This window comes from Podarcis muralis, chromosome 10 (genome assembly GCF_964188315.1).
Source record: "Podarcis muralis chromosome 10, rPodMur119.hap1.1, whole genome shotgun sequence".
In the NCBI taxonomy this organism is placed as follows: domain Eukaryota; kingdom Metazoa; phylum Chordata; class Lepidosauria; order Squamata; family Lacertidae; genus Podarcis; species Podarcis muralis.
This window is the reverse complement of record NC_135664.1, coordinates 817,689-838,288: the sequence shown is the minus strand read 5'-3', so window position 1 is coordinate 838,288 and position 20,600 is coordinate 817,689. Positions and strand designations below refer to the sequence as shown.

The 20,600-nt window shown below is 49.5% G+C and overlaps 1 protein-coding gene across 11 annotated transcripts in view; it reads right to left on the bottom strand.

The window, feature by feature from the left end:
• The window catches only part of ITPR2 (inositol 1,4,5-trisphosphate receptor type 2), a 364,184-nt gene that overhangs the window by 242,674 nt on the left and 100,910 nt on the right, over positions 1 to 20,600 (bottom strand). For all 11 annotated transcript variants that reach the window (XR_013394522.1, XR_013394523.1, XM_077935647.1 and 8 more), the window contains 4 exons: positions 13,766 to 13,916; positions 5,771 to 5,964; positions 4,792 to 4,924; positions 3,510 to 3,567 (listed from right to left, as the gene is read on the bottom strand). Coding sequence is in view for 9 of the 11 variants with exons in the window: in XM_077935647.1 (XP_077791773.1) it covers positions 3,510 to 3,567; positions 4,792 to 4,924; positions 5,771 to 5,964; positions 13,766 to 13,916 (536 nt within the window). In the remaining 2 variants the exon portion in view is untranslated. The remainder of the gene's footprint in view (positions 1 to 3,509; positions 3,568 to 4,791; positions 4,925 to 5,770; positions 5,965 to 13,765; positions 13,917 to 20,600) is intronic.

Here is a 20,600-nt window from a genome sequence, read left to right as displayed (position 1 = left end):
AGCCCGAGACGTAGACGAATAGGATGGCTGATAGACAGGAAACAAAACAAGAGACGTAAGGGTCACAGGTTCGATATCTTCTGTCGATGCCAGAAGAACTCTTCAGAAGGGTCAACTTAAGTAATGATGCCAGATGCTTGGCTAGAGCAGTCCGGAGCTAATTGCTTGTTTTTGCAATAAATCCTCCTTTTTAATTACGGACATTTACTGTTTTCTCAAGCCAGGAACCTGGACTCCTAGCAGATTGACCCTTCTCAGCAATTCTTTGCATTAGTCGGCAGATGAAAAAGCTGATAATGGAAAGACAGCAACAACTTCCAGCTGCCCGGGGGGGGGGGGGAGAAGGAGGCCAGAACCTGCCTGCATATCCTTATCAGGTATTGTGGCAACATAATCTGGAATTGAAGGCACAGATCAATAGCTCGGAAGGAGTGGTGGGGGAGCAGGGCAGACAGTTGACATGAGATGTGGAAGACAGATGTCCAAGAGCCTAGTGCCGCCCCGCTCCCTGTGATTTTCGGGAAAGCCCTCAGAGTACGTGGCCTTCAAAACAGCCTTCCTTTATTTCCTGAGCCTTCGAGGGGCAGAATTTCAAGACGATAGAGAAAAGGTGGCATTCCTCATTAGCCTCTTAGAGGGAAGGGCTCGACATTGTGACCCCCCTCATGTTAAGCAATGATGTGGTACTTGCCAACTTGGATGCCTTTGTGAAAACGATGGACAGCATATTTTTAGATCTGATGTGGGAGGCGGCACTCACCCAGAAACTCATGAGCCTCAAGCAGGGAAACAGGACAGTTGCAGAGTATTGGTCGGAGTTTCATATGTACGTCCCGCAACTGGGATGGGAGGGGAATTCTCTGGTTGCGTTATATAAGGCGGGGCTGAATGAGCAGATTTTGGGTGAACTGGCTTGGATGCCCCCATAGCCTACACTGCAAGCAGTTGGGCAGGCTTCATTACAGCTGGGCCTGAGACTGCAGGAGCGCACCAGGGTATGCCGAGGTCAGGCAAGGCCTTTAACCCCCAGTACCTATGTGCCAGTGGAGAATGTGAGCTGCCGGTCCCAAGAGGAGCAGGAAGGGAAGGGAAGGACCCTATGCAACTGGGTGCCACCAGGAGGGTACTTTCCTGGAATTTCACCAACTGAAAGGGAAAACCTTGGAAGGAGCGGCTGTGTTTTATTTGCGGCTCAGCAACACACACGGTGCAACAGTGTGCATACAGGAAGCTCCAGGGATCCCTGTCAGTGGCGAGCCTGGACCCAAAGCCTGAGCGCATCTAAGACACCTGGGAGTGCCCCTGTGCTCTTCGTGAAGAAACACGACACCTCAGAGTTGAGGCTCTGCAATGATTACAGACTCCTGAAGTCTGTAATCATTGAAGTCTGACAGTGCCCAACCGCTATCCCCTGCCACGCACTGGGGATCTGCTGGAGAGGCTGAGATCAGGAAAGATCTTCACAAAGCTCGACTTGAGGGCAGCTTACAACCTGATACGGGTGAGAGTGGGAGATGAGTGGAAGGCCACCTTTTTTACAATTTACGGCAGTTTCGAGTACCTAGTCATGCCGTTTGGATTACAATCCAGAACTGCGATGTTCCAGGTGTTCATCAATCATGTGTTGGGGGGTCTAGTGGACTCTACAGTGTTGTGTTATCTAAATCTCTTGATTTACTCAGACACCCTGGAAGAATGCGTAAAACACATGGAAGAAGCGCTGCAGCGGCTCAGAGAAAATCGGTTGTATGCCAAGTTAGAAAAGGGTCAGTTCGACGTGACCAAGGTGGAGTTCTTGAGCTATCGCATCACCCCTGAGGGAGTACACATGGATCCCGCCAAGGTGAAGGCAGTGGTGATGTGGCAGGAACCCAGAACCAAGAAAGACTTGCAACGATTCCTGGGTTTCGCGAACTACTACTGTAAGTTTATATCCAGATACTCGAGACTAATGTCTCCCCTCATGGATTGTTTAAGGGGTAAGAGACTGTTCCGATGGACAAAAGAGGCCCAGAGGGCCTTTGAGAGACACAAGGCCATGTTTGACTCAGAAGAGTACTTAGCACATCCCGACAAAACAAGAGACGTAAGGGTCACAGGTTCAAACTGTCAATGCTAGAAGAACTCTTCAGAAGGGTCAACTTAAGTAATGATGCCAGATGCTTGGCTAGAGCAGTCCGGAGCTAACTGCTTGTTTTTGCAACAAATCCTCCTTTTTAATTACGTACGTTTACTGTGTTCTCAAGCCTAGACTCCTAACACTTAATATGGTTCTGAATGATATGCTACTGGTGGAAGGAGACAGAAGGAACGAGAGCACAAAGCAGGCTCATGCTAGGGTTGCCATTTTTAAAAAGTGAAAATCTGGACACAAAAGTTGTTTTGTGGAGCGGTGAGCTTTTTTTAGCAAAATCTCAGGGGGGAAATGACATTTTTGAGCTATTTTAAGGAAATTTGCCAAAAAATAAACACTTCTAACAGGAGCCCTAGCTCAGGTTCAGCTGCACAATAAAGCTAATTGTACTTACCACAAGTGGGTAGCAACCTAGGAGCTGTGACCAAGGTTTGTTCTTGGGTTTACAGCTCATGATTTGCCTGGTGCAAGACAAACCATGAGTCACAGCTCAGCCAAACCATAGCTTAGCAGTGCAGCGGCAGGAGGACTAGAGGAAGAGCAATATGGCTACAATCTCCTTTCTAGGAACATGTCTGGCTTAGCATTATGTACGAACCAGTTCCGTGTAACAAGAGATATTGTGTGTGTGTACACGCACACACACATGCCACACAACAAAACTAGTTATAAACAATACAAAATAGTAAGACCAACAGCATAAAATCAGTTTAAAACCACCATAAACTAGCAAGCGTAAAGAACTTGATGCAAAAATGTAAAAGCACTATAAACTGAAAAACTCTACTCAGTTATGTGTCTGAGAAGCTATGGCTTGATCACTAGATAGCTCTGACAATGAGGTTTATCTTATTATTTATAGGTTGCTTTTCAGAGTATCCTCTTCTAAGCCATCTCACAATATATCAAAAACATTACAGCCATAACAAACAAAACACATAAACCAAACACATAAAATATATAAGTAGCCTGACCAGATTCCATGATGAGAGGTGTTGCATTTCTGGAATACTGAAGCTCACACATTGTTCACTGGGCTCATTTCAACAGCTATTTATTTATTTAGTCAACTTAGAATATCTCAAAGCAGTATAATATAACCAGCAAATAAAAACATTTTTAAAAAATCAAATATTCAGTCTATATCTACTAGATAGAAGCTACTGTGATTCAAGGCTGAATCATTAAAATGTTTATAAAGCATTCTACAAATTAAAAGTTCTACCACTGAAGTAGCAGTACATCAGCAAGCAGGAGAAAGGGAAAAGAGTAAACAGGAAGTGTTTGTTAGTATTACAAAGCAGGAGGATGGTGGGGGGGAGGCGAAGTTGGCCAAGTATAAAAATGAAAGGAATGGAGCCATTTTAGAGCTTACCTGCCAGCAAACATAGTTTCTGCTTCAGCAGCAATTTCATCTATATTAGGAACAACTCCTATGAAATGAGATTTTGGTAAAGTTAGCAATACAAAAATTACTACACCCCCTTACTTATTTTGTCCTAGGAATGAACGACCAACAGTGACTGGTATGACACAAAAAAAGAAATCAAAGGACACTATTACCACATTGTCCAAGGATGACAGCAGCTCACTCACTAGCCTTTTGACCACAGCATCTCACCTATGCTTGGTCACATAACCCACAAATAAGAAGCAATAAATAAAAATAGGGCAACTAAACTTCAAGTTACTGAACAAAACAGAACACCTACGTACGATCCAATTCTTGGAATGCATGTTCAAACAATACTCAACCTCTGGGCACAGGGAGCAGGCACTTTCTCCTCCACCAAAAATCATACCTAGAACGTAACAACTAAACTGGAAAATAAAGTCCCTGATCCTGTGATCTGACTTTGCATTACAGAGCCAGAGAGATTTCACCATCAAATAAATGCAGTACCTATTACATTCCCTGTACAATTGGAGAACGTGAGTCAAAGAGCAGGCATGCGAATCCCCAAACTGATTTGCAATTTTCCCACATGTGCAAGCGAGGCAGCAGTCTGGAGGACAGCCACAAGAGACTGGGTCTTTTCAGTCATAGCTTAAGGGTACCAGACGTCCCTGTTTCACGGGGACAGTCCTCAGATTTACAAATCAGTCCCGTGGCAAAATCCTGTCATTCCTACTGAAGTTGAAAAGTGTCCCCGGATTCATTGAAAAAAAATCTGGTAACCTTATCATAGCTTCCCATCTATGGAATACTTTCCCCAGGGAGGCTTGCCTGGAGCCAACATTGACATTTGTGTGTGTGTCAGTCAAAGATGATTCTCTCCTGCCAGGCATTTGACCATAAATTTTCCACAGGGCTATTGGTTTGGAGGCAAAGTCTAAGGCCGGAATGTGTGTGGAGGAATTTGTGTTACAATCTGACCACCGTCTCATCTATATTAAATTGATTTTCAACATTGCACTCTTAGCTGGATTTATTTTTTTTATAAGTCATTCAAGACTTTTGTTGGAAACAACTCATAAATTGAGTAAGGTCTGAAGCATTGTCAGAATTGTCCAGCCATTATCTCCAAAGTTTCCCCACATTTGAGTTTCTGAACATTTTGCCTAAACTAGTAGGTGAATGCCCACTCATCTTTTATTTCAACACTTATTGAAAGGAATCATCATTATGTTGAATTATTCCACTTTAATAACAATACCTGATGTAAGAGTTGGTGTGTCAGGGGGAGATGTCACTGAACTATCAACATTTTCACTGCTCTCTCCAAATTCCTTCTTGTAAATTGACAGCATGTACGATATTCTGTAGTCAAGCCGAACGCTAAGAATAAACTACAAAGCAAGATTGACACAACACATTTCTGAACCTCTGTGCAAGTTTTCTGAAGCATCTGAAGATGATTTGCTTGTGAAACCAAGGTTATTATTGTTGCCTTAAAAGGTATGTAATAAAATGCAATATTTCAAAAGATCACACGTTTTTTGAAAACTACTGTTAGCAGATCTGTTAATAGAAACTGTCTTCTATAGTGCAAATAAATCAGGCACATGTGTTGAATAGGGGAGCAATTTGATTTTGCTTGCATTTTAATGAGAAACTACCTAATTCACACTTCTTGCACCAGAATGTGCACTGAGACACAGCTATCCTTCAAAAGTCGCACTTCTCAAAATTTTGTTGCAGTTCTTCAACCAGTGTGTACAAAAATGCATATTTTAGGGAAATGTGTACAATAAAATGAACTCCTTTGGGAAAATAACAAAAATATAGTGTATAGGGATAAATTGGTTGCAAAATGTGCATACTGGTTAAAATTTCGTACAAAAATGTGTATATTAGAACTGCACATTAAACTTTTCATGAGGATTTTAAATAAACAAAGAAATCGCAAATTGATGTAGAAATGTACAAATGTGGAAAACAGAATTTAAAATTGGAAAACTGAGAAACTGAGAGAAATTGAAGTTGCCAGATTAGTCTATTACTAGCCATAACTCTAGTGAAAACTAACTAGCTGGTGAGATGGCCTTGTGCTGGAGTCAAAACCCCACACCACAATTCAAAAACTGGAGTCACCATAACCACAAGCCTTCACGCTCATGCCTTGATGTTACAGTACATAATATATATTGTTGGTGCCTCGTTTCATTTTAAAAATTTAAAGTAAAGGTCTTTACCTGTAAAATCTCAATGATTTTAAATTTGGTGTCCATCACAGTGACATCTTCACTCTCTACAATGTTGGCTTGCTTGCTTGGGTGGACACTTGGGGGTACATCAGGTACAGAAAGAGGAAAAATAGAACCTCTGCTGAGGACCATTTGAGTCATCATCTCTCCCACACCATGAATGGTTCTCATAACATTGTTTCCTATGTATATGAAATATAAAAACAGAAAGTTGTCACTCTGATGGGCAATTGCCTCTCTGGCTGAAAAAGAAGATATTAAATTTAAATATATATGTATTAATAAAATAGCCCAATGCTCCAAGCACATCTACATTATCAAATGTTCTTGCAGAGTCTACAAGTTGAGTTAACTGAAGATCTCTTTAGCTTCCTAACCAGACTGTTTCAGTCCCTAGTTCTTCTAGAATATGATGGGTTTATGTATCAATTCAAAAGATAAGGGGTAAGAATTTGTTACTGCTGCTGTAGGGTCTCAGAAATATGTTCTTATTCATTCTCTCTCTCTCTCTCTCTCTCTCTCTCTCTCTCTCTCTCTCTCTCTCTGTGTGTGTGTGTGTGTGTGTTTGTATTCATAACTAATGCCATCTTCACTTCTGTACAATTGTGCTTGCTAAATTAATGCTGTCTTTGTTCTGTTTCCTGCTGAAGAATCTGTCAGGAGTTTCATTCTAAGAAATGTGTCAGCAGTTTATAGCCAATCAAGGGGTAATCTGTCTTTTCTTTAGAAGCTGTTTCTCTGTTAGGGATACTAGTTAATTGCCCCTTATCAGCTCTGGCAGTGGAATGTAACAAAAGGAGGTGCCTGTGTTAAGGAGTTACTTTTCCTGTGTCTAGTGCTCAAGGCTGATCGCCGAAGAATTGATGCTTTTGAATTATGGTGCTGGAGAAGACTCTTGAGACTCTTGAGAGTCCCATGGACTGCAAGAAGATCAAACGCATCCATTCTTAAGGAAATCAGCCCTGAGTGCTCACTGGAAGGGCAGATCGTGAAGCTGAGGCTCCAGTACTTTGGCCACCTCATGAGAAGAGAAGACTCCCTGGAGAAGACCCTGATGCTGGGAAAGATGGAGGGCACAAGGAGAAGGGGGCGACAGAGGACGAGATGGTTGGATAGTGTTTTCGAGGTTACCAGCATGAGTTTGACCAAACTGCGGGAGGTAGTGGAGGACAGAGGTGCCTGGCGTGCTCTGGTCTATGGGGTCACGAAGAGTCGGACACGACTAAACGACTAAACAAAGTGCTCAAGGGCTATTAACCAGCCTGGTCTTTATTTACAGCCAAGAAGCCCCTGAGGAGGGAGGAGGGTGGAGAAAAGTTTTTAAAACTCTAGACTTCCTTGTGCCGGCATTTTCCAGTTCCTTTGTTGGGCATGCTTGCGCTACCTTTGCTCAGCTGATTAAAGGTGTTCATTGGAATATCCCTGTCTCTGCCAATAATTGATTCTCTATGACAAAGACAGTTCAGGGTTTGAAAGCAGACCCATCATATGGTGCCAGAACGTGGAGCTAAGAAGGCATTAATTTCGCCTGTCATATTGCCCTGTTTATGAGCTGTGCCTTCTGACCGACTCTGGTGAGAAACCGGGGCACGGTTTTTGAAGTATCGGCACACCTCGGGCACCTCCAAAGGAGACCCCATAACACACACACACACACGGGCAGACCTCGAGAAGTCACGGACGAACGCTAAGGAGATCCATTCTGGTTAGGACCTTTGATCGTGCTCTATAAAACAGCTTGTTAACGTGAGTATTAATAGGGATGTCATGTGAATGGTGAAAGAGTGTGAATCTGTGAATGTCTGAAGAGCTGTAACTGTTCTGGAGGAAATTAGGATCTGTAAAACAGCTGGCTTTAAATCGGCAGGGGAAGGAAAGGCCGTTCCTGACGTGTGTGTCAAGCTAATAGGGCTGACCCATGAAACCTGCTTTGCCAGTCTGAGGTAGGAAGGTATAATATGGGTTTGGATGATTGTAACGTTGTTTCTGTCAAATTAATTTTTTTTTTTTTTGCAATGTGCCCCACCCCCACTCTCTGCCCATCCATGTGTTCCATTTAGCCAGTAGTCCCCAGAATTCAGACTGTTGAGGAAGAGAAGTCCCCTCCTCCTTCCTGCCCCCCATGACCTGCCCCAACCCAGAGTTTTGCCCTAACCTATTTTCTGAACCCGTGCCTCTTAAATCTGCCCCAGCCCTGTCTCAGCCCAGCTCTTCTGGACCCTGTCTCTGTCCCGGCTCTGACCCAATCACCTGCCCCGCACTCTGAAATAAACCCCAAACCCCCTGAAGAATCGGAAATGGAATCTGGAGCATCTGTCTCTTCAGAAGCAGACAGCCCTTCGTGCTGAGTTGTCTGTGTGATTTGTTTTGCCTGCTTGGAATGAAGGTCTGCCTAGATCAGCTCAGGATGAGTGACAGGCAGGAGGAAAGGGGGGAGGTTCTTCCCCCACAGTTTAAGTCTGTCTGCCTATCTGGGAAATGTAAGAGGATATCTATCTTGTTATGTATTGAAGTTCTCACCCTGGCCACCAGGAGTATCGTGTATATAGTTGAAAGACCGAGCGAAATCACTGAACAGAACCAATTCAGAGCTGACCATTCTGGCTAGGGCACGGTGTTCCATCCATCGCCCTCCACGTCGGCATCGGAACCATGGCTTCACTTGTGCCTCTACCGCCGTTTGCCCCAGCCTCTGAATCATGGGACTCCTACCTCGCTCAGTTCGACTGCTACCTCCAAGCCAACGAGCTGACGGAAGTGTCAGAGGAGCGTAAGCAGGGCCTATTCCTCAGTCTCTGAGGGCCCGAGGGGTTCGAGACGGCCCAAGCATTGGTTGTGCCTCTAGCAGTCCAGGCAGAGCCGTGGGACACGATCCAAGAGAAGCTCCGCAACCACTACGCACCAAAGCCGTCCAAGATTGCTGCCCGCCATGTGTTTTACCACCGGAACCAGGCAGAGGGGGAGTCAATTAACAACTACACTGCCGCCCTCCGACAGGCCGCAATGCACTGCGAGTTCCGAGACTTAGACGATGCCCCTGATGGATCGAATCGTCTGCGGGGTCCGGGTCTGCAACGGCATCTCCTCGCCAAGCCAGACCTAACTCTGCAGAAGACCATTGAGGAGGCCATGGCCTCAGAAGCTGCTGAACTCTCCGCCCAGGAAATTCGCAAGGCCAGTAGCCCGCGTCTTGCTAAGAAGCCAATCCCTGTGCATCACGAAGAGGCCAGCAGTGATGAGGCATCCTCGCGTGAAGACGATGACGTGCACCAGACAAAGTGGGAGTGCAGGAAGTTCAAACAGAAGTCCACGGGCCAGTCATAATGTGCCGGCTGTGGAGGCAACTCTTCCCATGCCAAGTGTCGGTTCAGAGACGCCATCTGTCGGCGATGATCCAGGAGGGGCCACATCACTAAGGTCTGTCGATCAGCTCCGTCTAACTCCCCCCCTTCGCCATCTCGCAAGTCCAAGTCTTCCCCCTGGTCCACCAAGGGAAGCTGCTTCGCCCTCACCAACTGACACTGCCCATCCAAAACCATGACTGGCCAAACCGACTCGCCTACGCGTTGCAAGCTACATGCCACCGTGCTCATCAAAGGAGCTCTGTGTGACATGGAGATCTGCCTTGTCCGTCATATCCTGGAGCACCATCAAAAGACTCATGCCCCACCTGTCCAAGACGCAACTCGACCCAAACCGCATACATTTGAGAGACTACCAGGGAAACAACATCCCCGAGGTAGGCGTTGGCCAGTTCTGGGTCGCTTTCAAGAATTTTTCAGGCCTGCTCCGACTGGTGGTGGTCGAAGGCCTGTGGCCTAGCCTCCTAGGGCTAGACTGGTTTGATGCCCTCGGCCTGGAAGTCACCGGCATCAACTGCATCTCCGACGCAGAGGTTGATGGCCTAATCAAAGACTTTGCTGAGGTTTTCGACGGCACTTTGGGCCAATATACAGGTACGCCCATCTCCTTCAGCCTAGATCCACAAGTCACCCCCATCAAGCTAAAGCCACGCTGGGTCCCATTTGCTCTCAAGGCTAAGGTGAACGAACAACTTGACAAGCTGATCGCCCAAGGAGTTTTGGAGCCAGTTGACCACGCCAAGTGGGAAACCCCCATCGTCATGCCTGTCAAGCAGGATGGGTCAGTAAGAATCTGCCCCGACTACAAGTGCACCATCAACAAGGCACTTCAGCAGCACGCTTACCCAGTTCCCGTTGTTCACCACCTGCTGCATTCCCTGGGTCCTCATCCAGGGTCTTCACTAAACTGGACCTTGCCCAAGCCTATCAACAACTGCCTGTCGACGATGCCACTGCTGAAGCCCAGACGATCGTCACCCACCGAGGGGCGTTCCGGTGCCTCAGTTTGCAATTCGGGGTGAATGTGGCTCCTGGCATCTTTCAAAGCCTCATGGAGCGTTTCCTGCAGGGGCTTCCAGGCGTGGTGCCATATTTTGATGACGTCTTGGTATCCACAGACTCAAATCAGCAGCTGTTTGAGTGCATCCGCGCTGTGCTGACCAGGTTCCAGGAGGCCAGGCTCAAGGTGAAAAAAGAAAAGTGCCAGATCGCCGTTTTGCAGGTGGAGTTCCTAGGCTACCTTATCGACTCCTCCGGTCGTCATCCAAGATCCGGGCCATTCAGCAGGCCCCAATTCCAAAAAGCAAGGCAGAGTTGCAGGCGTTCCTGGGGCTGCTGAACTTCTACAACATGTTCCTGCCCCACAAAGCAACACTAGCCAAGCCACTACACCGCCTCCTCAACACAAAGGTACCGTGGTCCTGGGGTCATTGGGAAACGGCAGCCTTCAACGCAGTCAAAGCCCTCCTCTCATCGGACAGTGTGCTGGTACCAGGCCTGTGAAGCCAGGCCTGTGACGCCTCGCCCTTTGGCATCGGCGCCGTCCTCAGTCACTGGTTTCCAGACGGAAGAGAAGCACCACTTGCCTACTTCTCCCGGTCGCTGTCTCTGGCCGAACGGAATTACAGCCAGCTCAACAAGGAGGCACTGGCACTTGTGGCTGGAGTAAAGAGGTTCCACAAATACCTCTATGGGAGAACCTTTGACCTCATTACTGACCACAAGCTGCTCCTGGGCCTCCTTGCCAGTGATCAACCAACTCCACTGGTCCTCTCACCACGCATGCTGCGATGGACTGTCTTACTGGCAGTGTACAGCTACGAGCTCGTCCATCGCCCTGGAAAATCGATGGGCCATGCCAACGCTCTCAGTCGTTGCCCTCTTCCAGCACTTGTGGAAGACCCGGCTCCTGCTTCATCGTTCCTCCTAATTGAGGACCACCCAGCAGTGCCAGTATCGGCCGCCAATGTAGCCTCCACATCTGCCCAGGACCGCACCATCAAACGTGTACTCAACTGGGTATGGAGGGGGTGGCTGGAAGGGTCTTTCGCACTAGAGTTCCAGCTGTTTCCAACCAGACAGCACGAGCTCTCGGCTCATCGCGGCTACCTACTGTGGGGAGACCGAGCCGTGGTTCCCCAAAGACTCCGCCAACGCATCCTTGAGGCTCTGCACATCGGCTACCCGGGAATCGCCAAAATGAAGGCGGTGGCTCAGTGTTACATCTGGTGCCCTTGTATGGACGATGCCATCACTTCGTGAATTGCCTCCTGTCAAGCATGCCAAGAGTCGAGACCTGCACCGCCAGCAGCTAAGGGTAATACCTGGGAGATACCCAAGGCAGCCTGGTCGAGTGTGCACACCGATCTTGCCAGACCCTTTCATGGCCGGACCTTTATGGCAGTGGTGGACGCCTATTCCAAATGGCTGGAGGTGGCCCTGATGCCCTCCACCACTACCGAAGCCGTCATCCGGGTGCTGCGGGGCCTGTTTGCAACTCATGGGTGTCCTGATGTCCTCGTCTCGGACAACGGACCACAGTTCACGTTGGGCACCTTTGAAAAGTACCTCTTGGGGCTGGGCATCCGCCATGCCCTAACGGCACCCTTTCACCCAGCCAGCAACGGGCAGGCAGGAAGAATGGTGCGATCAGCAAAAGAGACACTGGAGCCCCTGGAACAGAGGGACTGGCACGAGCGGGTCACTGAATACTTGCTTATGCAGCACATCACCCCTCATGCAGCCACAGGGCAGAGCCCGGCCGAACTGCTTATGGGCCGCCGCCTCAGGCCACTGCTTGACCGGCTGCACCCAGACTTTGGTGAGGCTGAGCCCCTGGGCTGTACTAATGCCCCACGGATTTGGACACTACCACTGTGCCCCCAACTGTGGCCCCAGCTCCAGAGCAGTTGTTAATGGAAGGCGAGGCTCCACCTACATCTTCCTCACAAACTGAGGGCATGGAGCCGAACCAAGCCATTTCGTTGGGTCTGCCTGGCTCTCCAGAGACTCATACTGCCGCCGTGCCTGACCATCCACTGAGTCCGCTCGTGGTGGTTCCTTCGACAACAGTAGAGCCAGGGAACTTGGGCTCAATGCCACATTTGGCCACACCACAGTCGCCACCAGAATCGGAAGGCCACCAGGACTTTGGTACTGCCCTCGGCAATCCAGCAGGGTTTCCAAGTGCCCAGCGCATTTAAAAGACTATTTTCACTGGACAAACTGCACATCTAAAGCTGTATGGTGAATAGGGTCAGTTAATATGCTTATGTGTTTTACTGAAACACATGGAACCACTATGATTGTAACTAATGCCTTATCTCGGTTTCGGATGGGTGTTATGTATTGACGTTCTCACCCTGGCCCCCAGGGGTATCGTGGATAGTTTTTACTCAGGTCCACGTCAGTTACTTTAGGCGGGAAACCCTGGGTTGTTGTTGCTACAATGTTGACAGCCGACTGCCTATAAAAGCAGGCCGGCTGAGCTATTTGCTGTTCAGTTCTGTTCCAGCTTACAAATAAAGAGCTGCTTTGGAGAAATCGCTGCGTCGTCTGCTATGTCTATCCACTATTTAACACTGGCGACGAGGATGGGATTGATGGACATCAGAGTACAGCCAGATGCGGCCACCCTCTAAGCTGAGCTGAATCACTGAGCTGAAAGACCGAGCGAAATCACTGAACAAATGCACTGGCAAGAGCACTGAAGTGTTTGTGTTGTGCTGACCTTGCCACTGCCTCACCCCATCCCCTCTACCTTCCAGGAAGTGGCAGCAGTGTGACCAGGTGAGCAACAGTGTCCCATCACACCATCCACTACTGCTAAATAATCTTACAGGTATCAAGATTTTGACAATGCTTCTGTTCCCCCTCAGTGAAAGTAAAATAACCGGTCAGTCAGTCATGAATATATCTTCCTTTTATCTCTCTTATTTAGTAGTCATCTGCTGAGAGATTTTATCCATAATTAATAATATTTTCAACAGATCCTAAACTATAGTTAAAGGATGTTCATCTAAGGTGCATCTTACTAATTTTTAAATTAATAGATGTGTCATTATTTGCATGACCCAAAGTATCTAACTTTAAGGTTAAAATATTTCAAAACAAGAAGACATACTGCCAATTTTTATTTGGTGTATTTATTTCCTTTAATTTAGACAATTTATAAGTTGTCCTTCAGTAGCAGGGTTCTCAGAATGGCATACAATTTACTGAATTTTTTGCTCTATAAGACTCACTTTTTCCCTCCTAAAAAGTAAGGGGAAATGTGTGTGCGTCTTATGGAGCGAATGCAGGCTGCGCAGCTATCCCAGAAGCCAGTACAGCAAGAGGGATTGCTGCTTTCACTGTGCAGCGATCCCTCTTGCTGTTCTGGCTTCTGAGATTCAGAATATTTTTTTTCTTGTTTTCCTCCTCCAAAAACTAGGTGCATCTTGTGGTCTGGTGCGTCTTATAGAGCGAAAAATACGGTATTTTATGGGAAACACACCTCAAGGTAAAGAGAAAGCCATTGAGGAAAATAAAGAGCAGGACCTTTAATGAATGCAAGGTATTACTATGTAATGTATTATGTGTTGCAAATAATTTTCTATTACCACCCCCCACACACACTCACCTCCATCTTGAAATTTGCTTAATCTTTCAAAGTATGATGACATAGGCATTTGTACAATATCAAGGATAGCCAGTAATGTTCTAGTCAGTCTGAGTAGCTCACTGAAGCTATAAAAACCAAAGTATATAAGATTGCGAGCCAGGTGCACCACCTAAAGAAAAGGAAGAGGGGGGGGGGGAGGTCAGGAATATCAACAGAAAGAAAGAGGTCCCAACATTTAACTAGTGATGAATGGACCCACGTGGCTGCCCTCCAGATCTAATCTAAATTTTGTGGTTATCTTCTGGAGATTAACAGAAATCAATCCAAATTATGGATTTGACCCAGAACAGTGTAGAGCCCTATCTCCTACTATGAACTGTTGACATAGCTGTACACCAGCCAATGGCTTTCAGTTTCCTCTCCTTACTGAGGAAAAGGGAGGTGGTGAGGAGACTTCCCACGAATACCCTGGCAAATAAATACCCATCAATTTCAATGTCTAAAAGTCAGTGTGTGCAGGGTATTCTGAAACCACCATAACCTTCTTCACTTGTAAGTTGCAGACAAGGGCTCCCAGCAGTGTTACAGCAGAGACAAATTACAGATCCATTTCTGATGAGGCTAGATGTTATCCAAAACAGACCAGGTTTGATACCATCAAAAAAAATAAAAATGCAGATCTAAAATTTATTTCCTACACTAAATTATATGATGGTAGAATCAGTCTATGAAAGGGCAGTAGGAGTAGGCAGGATTCCTAGTCCCTGCCTGTCACCATGCTGGAGCAGGCTTCTCCTATCCTTCCTTGTTCAAAGATACCACTCCAAACCCTACCAAAGTTTTCATAACCTCCAAAAGGCACTTGCAGAAGATTCTATCAGCTGATATGGGTTTAAATAAGAACCAGAAAAATAAACAAAAAAAATTCCTTCCAGTAGCACCTTAAAGACCAACTAAGTTAATTATTGGTATGAGCTTTCATGTGCATGCACACTTCTTCTGTGTATCTGAAGTGTGCATGCACACGAAAGCCCATACCAAGAACTAACTTAGTTGGTCTTTAAGGTGCTACTGGAAGGAATTTTTTTTGTTTTGACTATGGCAGACCAACACGGCTACCTATCTGTAACCAGAAAAATAAAAATATGCTGCTTTCTCAGCACTTAAATTTTGTCACACCCACACATACAAACATACTTCTGCAGGATGGAGCTGAAAAAAATTGATGTGGCCACTCGGCAGGTCAGTCACTTATATTGTTGTTTTTAATCTAAACTGCATTTGGATGTGATTAAAGCTGACATGCTGCAATCATTAGGAATTATGTGAATTCAACAATATTTGCATAGATTTGCTATTTGGTATAATTTATTCTATTTCTTCCAGTTATGTGGAGAGGTATTGTCAGAGCTGCTCCCCGATCCTAGCTCACAGAGGATCACGCTAGCCAGCGTTCGCTTTATAAAAGTCTTTATTGAGTTACAGTTTCCATTTCCAAGCTGCTGCGTGCAACTCTACGTCTTATGGCTAGACCGGCGAAGCTCCGTCTGAGTCTCCGCCCCTCGTACACCAACTTAATATCCTCGCCTTACTCCACCTTTTCCGCCTGACCGTCCTTCTCTGGGTCCCTCTGCCCCCCGTGGTCTCCTCCCTCTGGGACTCCTCTGACGCTGACCCCCCGGACCCTCCTGTCTCCTTGCGTCGGGCTTTAGGACCCGGCTCCCTTTCCGGGCTGCTTACTGCGCCGCCTTCCTGTGCATTTGAACTTGGCGCGCGCGCCCAACCTTCCACTTTCCGCTTGACCGTTTCTTCGCTCCCCGATGGGGGTGTGGTCACTCCTGACTCATGCCCTCCTCCCTGCTGCGAGCTGCCAGGGCTCGATCCCTGACGTCCTTCCTTTCCACTGCGCTCTGGTGGGGACGCTGGCCCCGATTTCCAACTGCTGCCCTCTGAACCCCCGCTGGTCCCTTCCTCCTGGGGTGTCCCCCTAGGCCCCCCCTTTGCTCTGGCCACTGGCGCTCCTTTCTGTGAATCTTCCGATTCACTGGAAAGACTCGGAGATCTTGGGTCGTCGTCATCACTCATCCTTTCTTCGGACTCCTCCCCCTCGCTCTCTGTTTCCTCCCTTGCCCTCGCCTCTGCTCCTGAACCCCTGACATCCATCCCCCCCTCGAAGCCCCCCTTTCCCCCCTCCCCTCCTTCCGGTGCGGGAGCTGGGTGCTGCTGAGTCATGGGGACGAATGCCGGATACAGTTCGCTTCCCTTGGCGGGCCTCCAACTGAAGACTTCCGATTCTTCCTCCCTGCGCTCGTCGACAGCGGTCACCTCTGCTTCCATCTCTGTGCCACCGTGCTCGAAGCCCAGGTCCTCCCCGAACATGTCCACGTCCGTCTCCGCCTCAGTCGTTCCCGGGTCCGTCGCTCGACCTGGAACCTCCAGCCACTTCCTGCGCCACTGCTCCTCTGGTCTATCGTCCCACCAATACGAGGGCTCTGAGGCAGATCCCGAGGGCGACCCCTCCGGGGAACGCGTGTCCGTTTTCGGTTCCTCGTCCGAGTCGAACCCGTGGAAAGTGCTGGCTGAAAGCGTCGGTGTGAAAAGCCAATCGTCGAAAAAGTCTGCTGGCATGGGCCTGTGTGGGAAAAGGGCATGAAACTCGTCCTTGAGCAGAGGTTCCTCCAAGGCGTAGCCTGGCACCCAGCTGTTGGCACTGGCCGGGAAGCCCTCCTTGGCGAGGAGGTATTCTACTCCCTCTTCTCCCCATCTAGAGTCCAAAATCTCTGTGACCTCGTTGATGGACTCCTTTTGTGTCACTCCCCCTTGTTCGGTTCCCTCTCGTAGCGGACTCGGAGCCGTTCCTGGTTCCTGAAACCTGTGAGGTGTCTTGTAGGGAGTGAGTACCGACCTGTGGAACACCGGATGCATTCTGGAACCCTCCGGAAGCATCAGCCTGAAAGCCACCGGGTTGACCTGTTCTTCTACTTGGTAGGGCCCTAGTTGTTTATGCCCTAGTTTCTTCTTGGCTAATGACCTGGCCGGCACTGCTTGGGCTGCCAACCAGACCCAGTCTCCCACCTGGATCTCTTCGCCGACTCTCCTGTGTTTGTCCGCTTGCACCTTGTATGCGTGTTTAGCCAGCTCCAGGTGCCGCCGAAGTTGATCGTGGACCTCTTGCAACTCTGACGCGAACGCGTCTGCTGTCTGCGGCTCCCCCTCCCCCATTCTTTCCAGTCCCGGGAAGGTTCTGGGGTGCCTTCCGTTGTTGGCGAAGAACGGCGTCACCCCTGTGGACACGTGTTTCGTGTTGTTGTAGGCGAACTCGGCGAGCGGCAGGTAGTCCACCCACGTCGCAGGCTGTTGATTTGCGTAGCATCTCAGGTACTGCTGCATGATGGCATTGACCCGCTCCGCTTGCCCGTTGGTCTGCGGGTGTCTAGCCGAAGCCAGGTTGATCTTGACGTTCAGGAAGCCCATCAGCTTCTGCCAGAAGTTCGAGATGAACTGCCGCCCCCTGTCGGACAGTATAGACCGCGGCAGACCGTGAACCTTGAACACGTGATCTATGAACAGTTTGGCGGTTTGTTCCGCCGTGGCCACCTTCGCACACGGAATGAAATGTGCCATCTTGGAGAACAAGTCCACCACCACTAGCACTGCCGTCTTGCCCCTTGAGCTGGGCAGATCCGTGACAAAGTCTAGGGCCACCCTCTCCCATGGTTCGAACGGGGTTTGCAGAGGTTCCAGCAGTCCCGCCGGCGGTCTGTGTACTGGTTTGGCCCTCTGGCAGGTGTCGCACCTCGCCACGTAGTCCGCGACTTCCCCTCTCATTCTGGGCCACCAGAAGTCTCTGGCGACTAATTCTATCGTCTTCTCTGTGCCAAAGTGCCCGGCAGTGGGCGCGTCGTGCAACTGCTGCAGTACCTTGGCGCGAAGATCGTCCCCTGGCACGTAGATGGCCCCTTTACGGAGGAGTAATCCATCGCGAACCTGGAACTCGTCGGTCGCCGCCGTGCCCCTGTGCGCCTCTGCCATCTTTGCTCGCGCGAAAGAGTCGTCCCGCAATGCACGTCGTACCGCCTCCAGGTCAACAGTCGCCGAAGCGCACGCCCACGCTGTCGGTGCGAAGATATGCATGGCCGCCGCTGGCGTCGCCTCCTCGAGGTACTGCGGTTTACGGGAGAGGGCGTCCGCCATGATGTTGGTGTCCCCCGGGACATACTCTATACGGAAGTCGAAGTCCGCAAAGAACTCTGCCCAACGTATTTGCCTCTGGTTCAGGAACCTCGCCGTGCGCCAGTGCTCCAGATTCTTGTGGTCCGTGCGGACCTGCACTGTGTGCTTGGCTCCGATCAGGAAGTGCCTCCACGCCTTGAAGGCTGCATGAATGGCTAACAACTCCCTGTCCCAGATGGTGTAGTTCTGTTCTGACTTGGTGAGCTTCCTGGAGTAGAACGCTCCCGGCCTCCAAGCCCCCTGCAGGTCTTGCTGCAACAGAACTGCTCCTACGGCTCTGTCTGAAGCGTCCGTCTCCACCCTCATTGGTCTGCTGGGGTTGACGTGTAGTAGCTGCTCCTCCGACGCGAAGAGACGCTTGAGTGCCTGAAAGGACTGCTCTGCTTGCGCCGTCCAGATGAATTTCTTCTTCTTGGAGCTGAGCGTGTCCGTGATGGCCGCCGTCTGCATCGCGAACCCCTTGATGAACTTGCGATAGAAGTTCGCAAAGCCCACAAACCGCTGGACCTCCTTCCGGTTGCGCGGACTTTTCCAATCCAAAACCGCGCGAACCTTGGCGCTGTCCATTGCGAGCCCTTTGTCTGACAACCTGTAGCCCAGGAAGTCCACCTCCGACACGTCGAACTGGCATTTTTCCAGCTTGGCGTAGAGCCTATGCTGCCGTAGTCTGCTCAGCACTTCTTTGACGTCTCTGTCGTAATCGTGCTGCGATTCAGAAAAGATGAGTATGTCATCCAGGAAACAGACACACTTCTTGTAGAGCAGCCCTGCCAAGACGTGATGCATAAAAGCTTGAAAACAGTGGGAGCCATTTTGTAATCCAAAAGGCATAACTCTGTATTCGTAGGTGCCCAGGGGCGTGAACATGGCTGTCTTCCACTCGTCGCCCTCCCGCATACGAATGAGGTTGTACGCCCCTCGGAGGTCCAACTTGGTGAAGACGCGTCCTTTGCGCACCGTCGCGAGGAGGTCGTCGATCCTGGGCATGGGGAAGTCCGATGGCTTGGTCACAGCGTTCAAAATCCGATAGTCCACCACGAGCCTTTTTTGGGGCGTGTTTTTCTTCTTGACAAAGAATACCGGACTGCCCCCCACTGCCTTGGACTCTCGGATGAAACCGCGCTCCAGATTGTGATCTATGAACTCTTTGAGGTCCTGTAGTTCGTCCTCAGACATGGAGTACAGTTTCCCCTTTGGCAACGCCGCCCCTGGTAGGAGGTCGATCTTGCAGTCGTATGGTCTGTGGGGGGGTAGCTTGTCCGCCTCCTTCTCGCAGAAAACCTCCAAAAAGTCTGCGTACTTGTGGGGAACAGCTTGCAGCGTCCCAAGCTGCAGCTGTGACTCCTCTTCCTCTCCCTCCTGCTGGGGCAGGATGCAGTGTTCAGCACAATAGGAAGAGCCGAAAGTCAGCTGCCTCTGGTTCCACGCCATCGTCGGGCTGTGCTTGTCCAGCCAACTCATGCCCAGTACAATGGGCGTGTCCGATAATTGAGTGACATTGAAGCTGATGACTTCCCTATGGTTCCCAAGTCGCATCACCATTGGTGGTGTTTGCTTCACGACTTGCCCCCCGAGCAGCTCCCTGCCATCCACCGTGACGACCTGCAGGGGCAGTGTGGCAGGCAGCAACTGTATATCGTGCTGGTCGACAAAGTCTTGCCCTATAAAGTCCGCATTGCTTCCTGAGTCAATAGTGATTGGCACGTCCATGGTGAGTCCATTGGGTAGTTGGAGCGATGCGGTGAGCCGCACTACTGGTTTGGGCGGGAGGGGGTCCGTGGGCTGCAACATCTCTGGGGACTGCTTCACTGACACGTCTGGCTGGGCCCCAGTGCCTCTGTCTCCAGCCAGACTCCTTCGTTTCCCTGCTGTGGTTCTCCTTGCTGAGTCGCTGCAGTGACCATTGCTGAGGCTGCAGTGTGCTTGTGGAGCCTCTGGGGACACTCTTTCGCCATGTGCTGGGGATTGTCGCAGATGTAGCACTTCCGGTTCCCTCTAGGAGGCTTTGCTTTCACTGCTCCCGGTGCTAGGGCTCTGGTTGCTGACTGAGCCCTTGCACCTCCAACCTCCATAGGTTCCGCTCCTCCTCCTGGCGGAGGCGTGGATTGCGCACGCGCTGCTTCTCTGGGAACGAAGGAGTAGCCTCTGGCTGGTTCGCGCCCTCCGCGCCCTTCGTCCTTGCCCCAAGGCCGTTCCTCCAGACAGACCCCAACTGCGAGCGCCCTCTGAATGATCTCCTGCGTGCTCCGGGGTCTCTCCCCCCTCGCAATTTCGTCCTTAACCGGGCCGCTCAAGCCTTCCCAAAACAGGTCTCTGACTGGAGCCGAATCTCTGTCCCATTCCAGGGCACTGACCAATGCAAAAAAGCGGGCATGATACTGCCGTACACTGGCCCTCCCCTGCTTAAGTCCATGCACCTCCTTCCGGGCAAGATCCACGTCTATGCTTGATAAGAAGCACCTATCCATCGCTTTAATGAAGGCATCCGCATTTTGGAGCGCCGGATCCTTATCTCTCCACAAATTGCGCAGCCATGCTTTAGCATCTCCATGCAAATGGGACATGATAAACCCCACCTTCTCTTGCTCATCTCTAAAGTCCTTTTCCAGCAGTTGCAGTG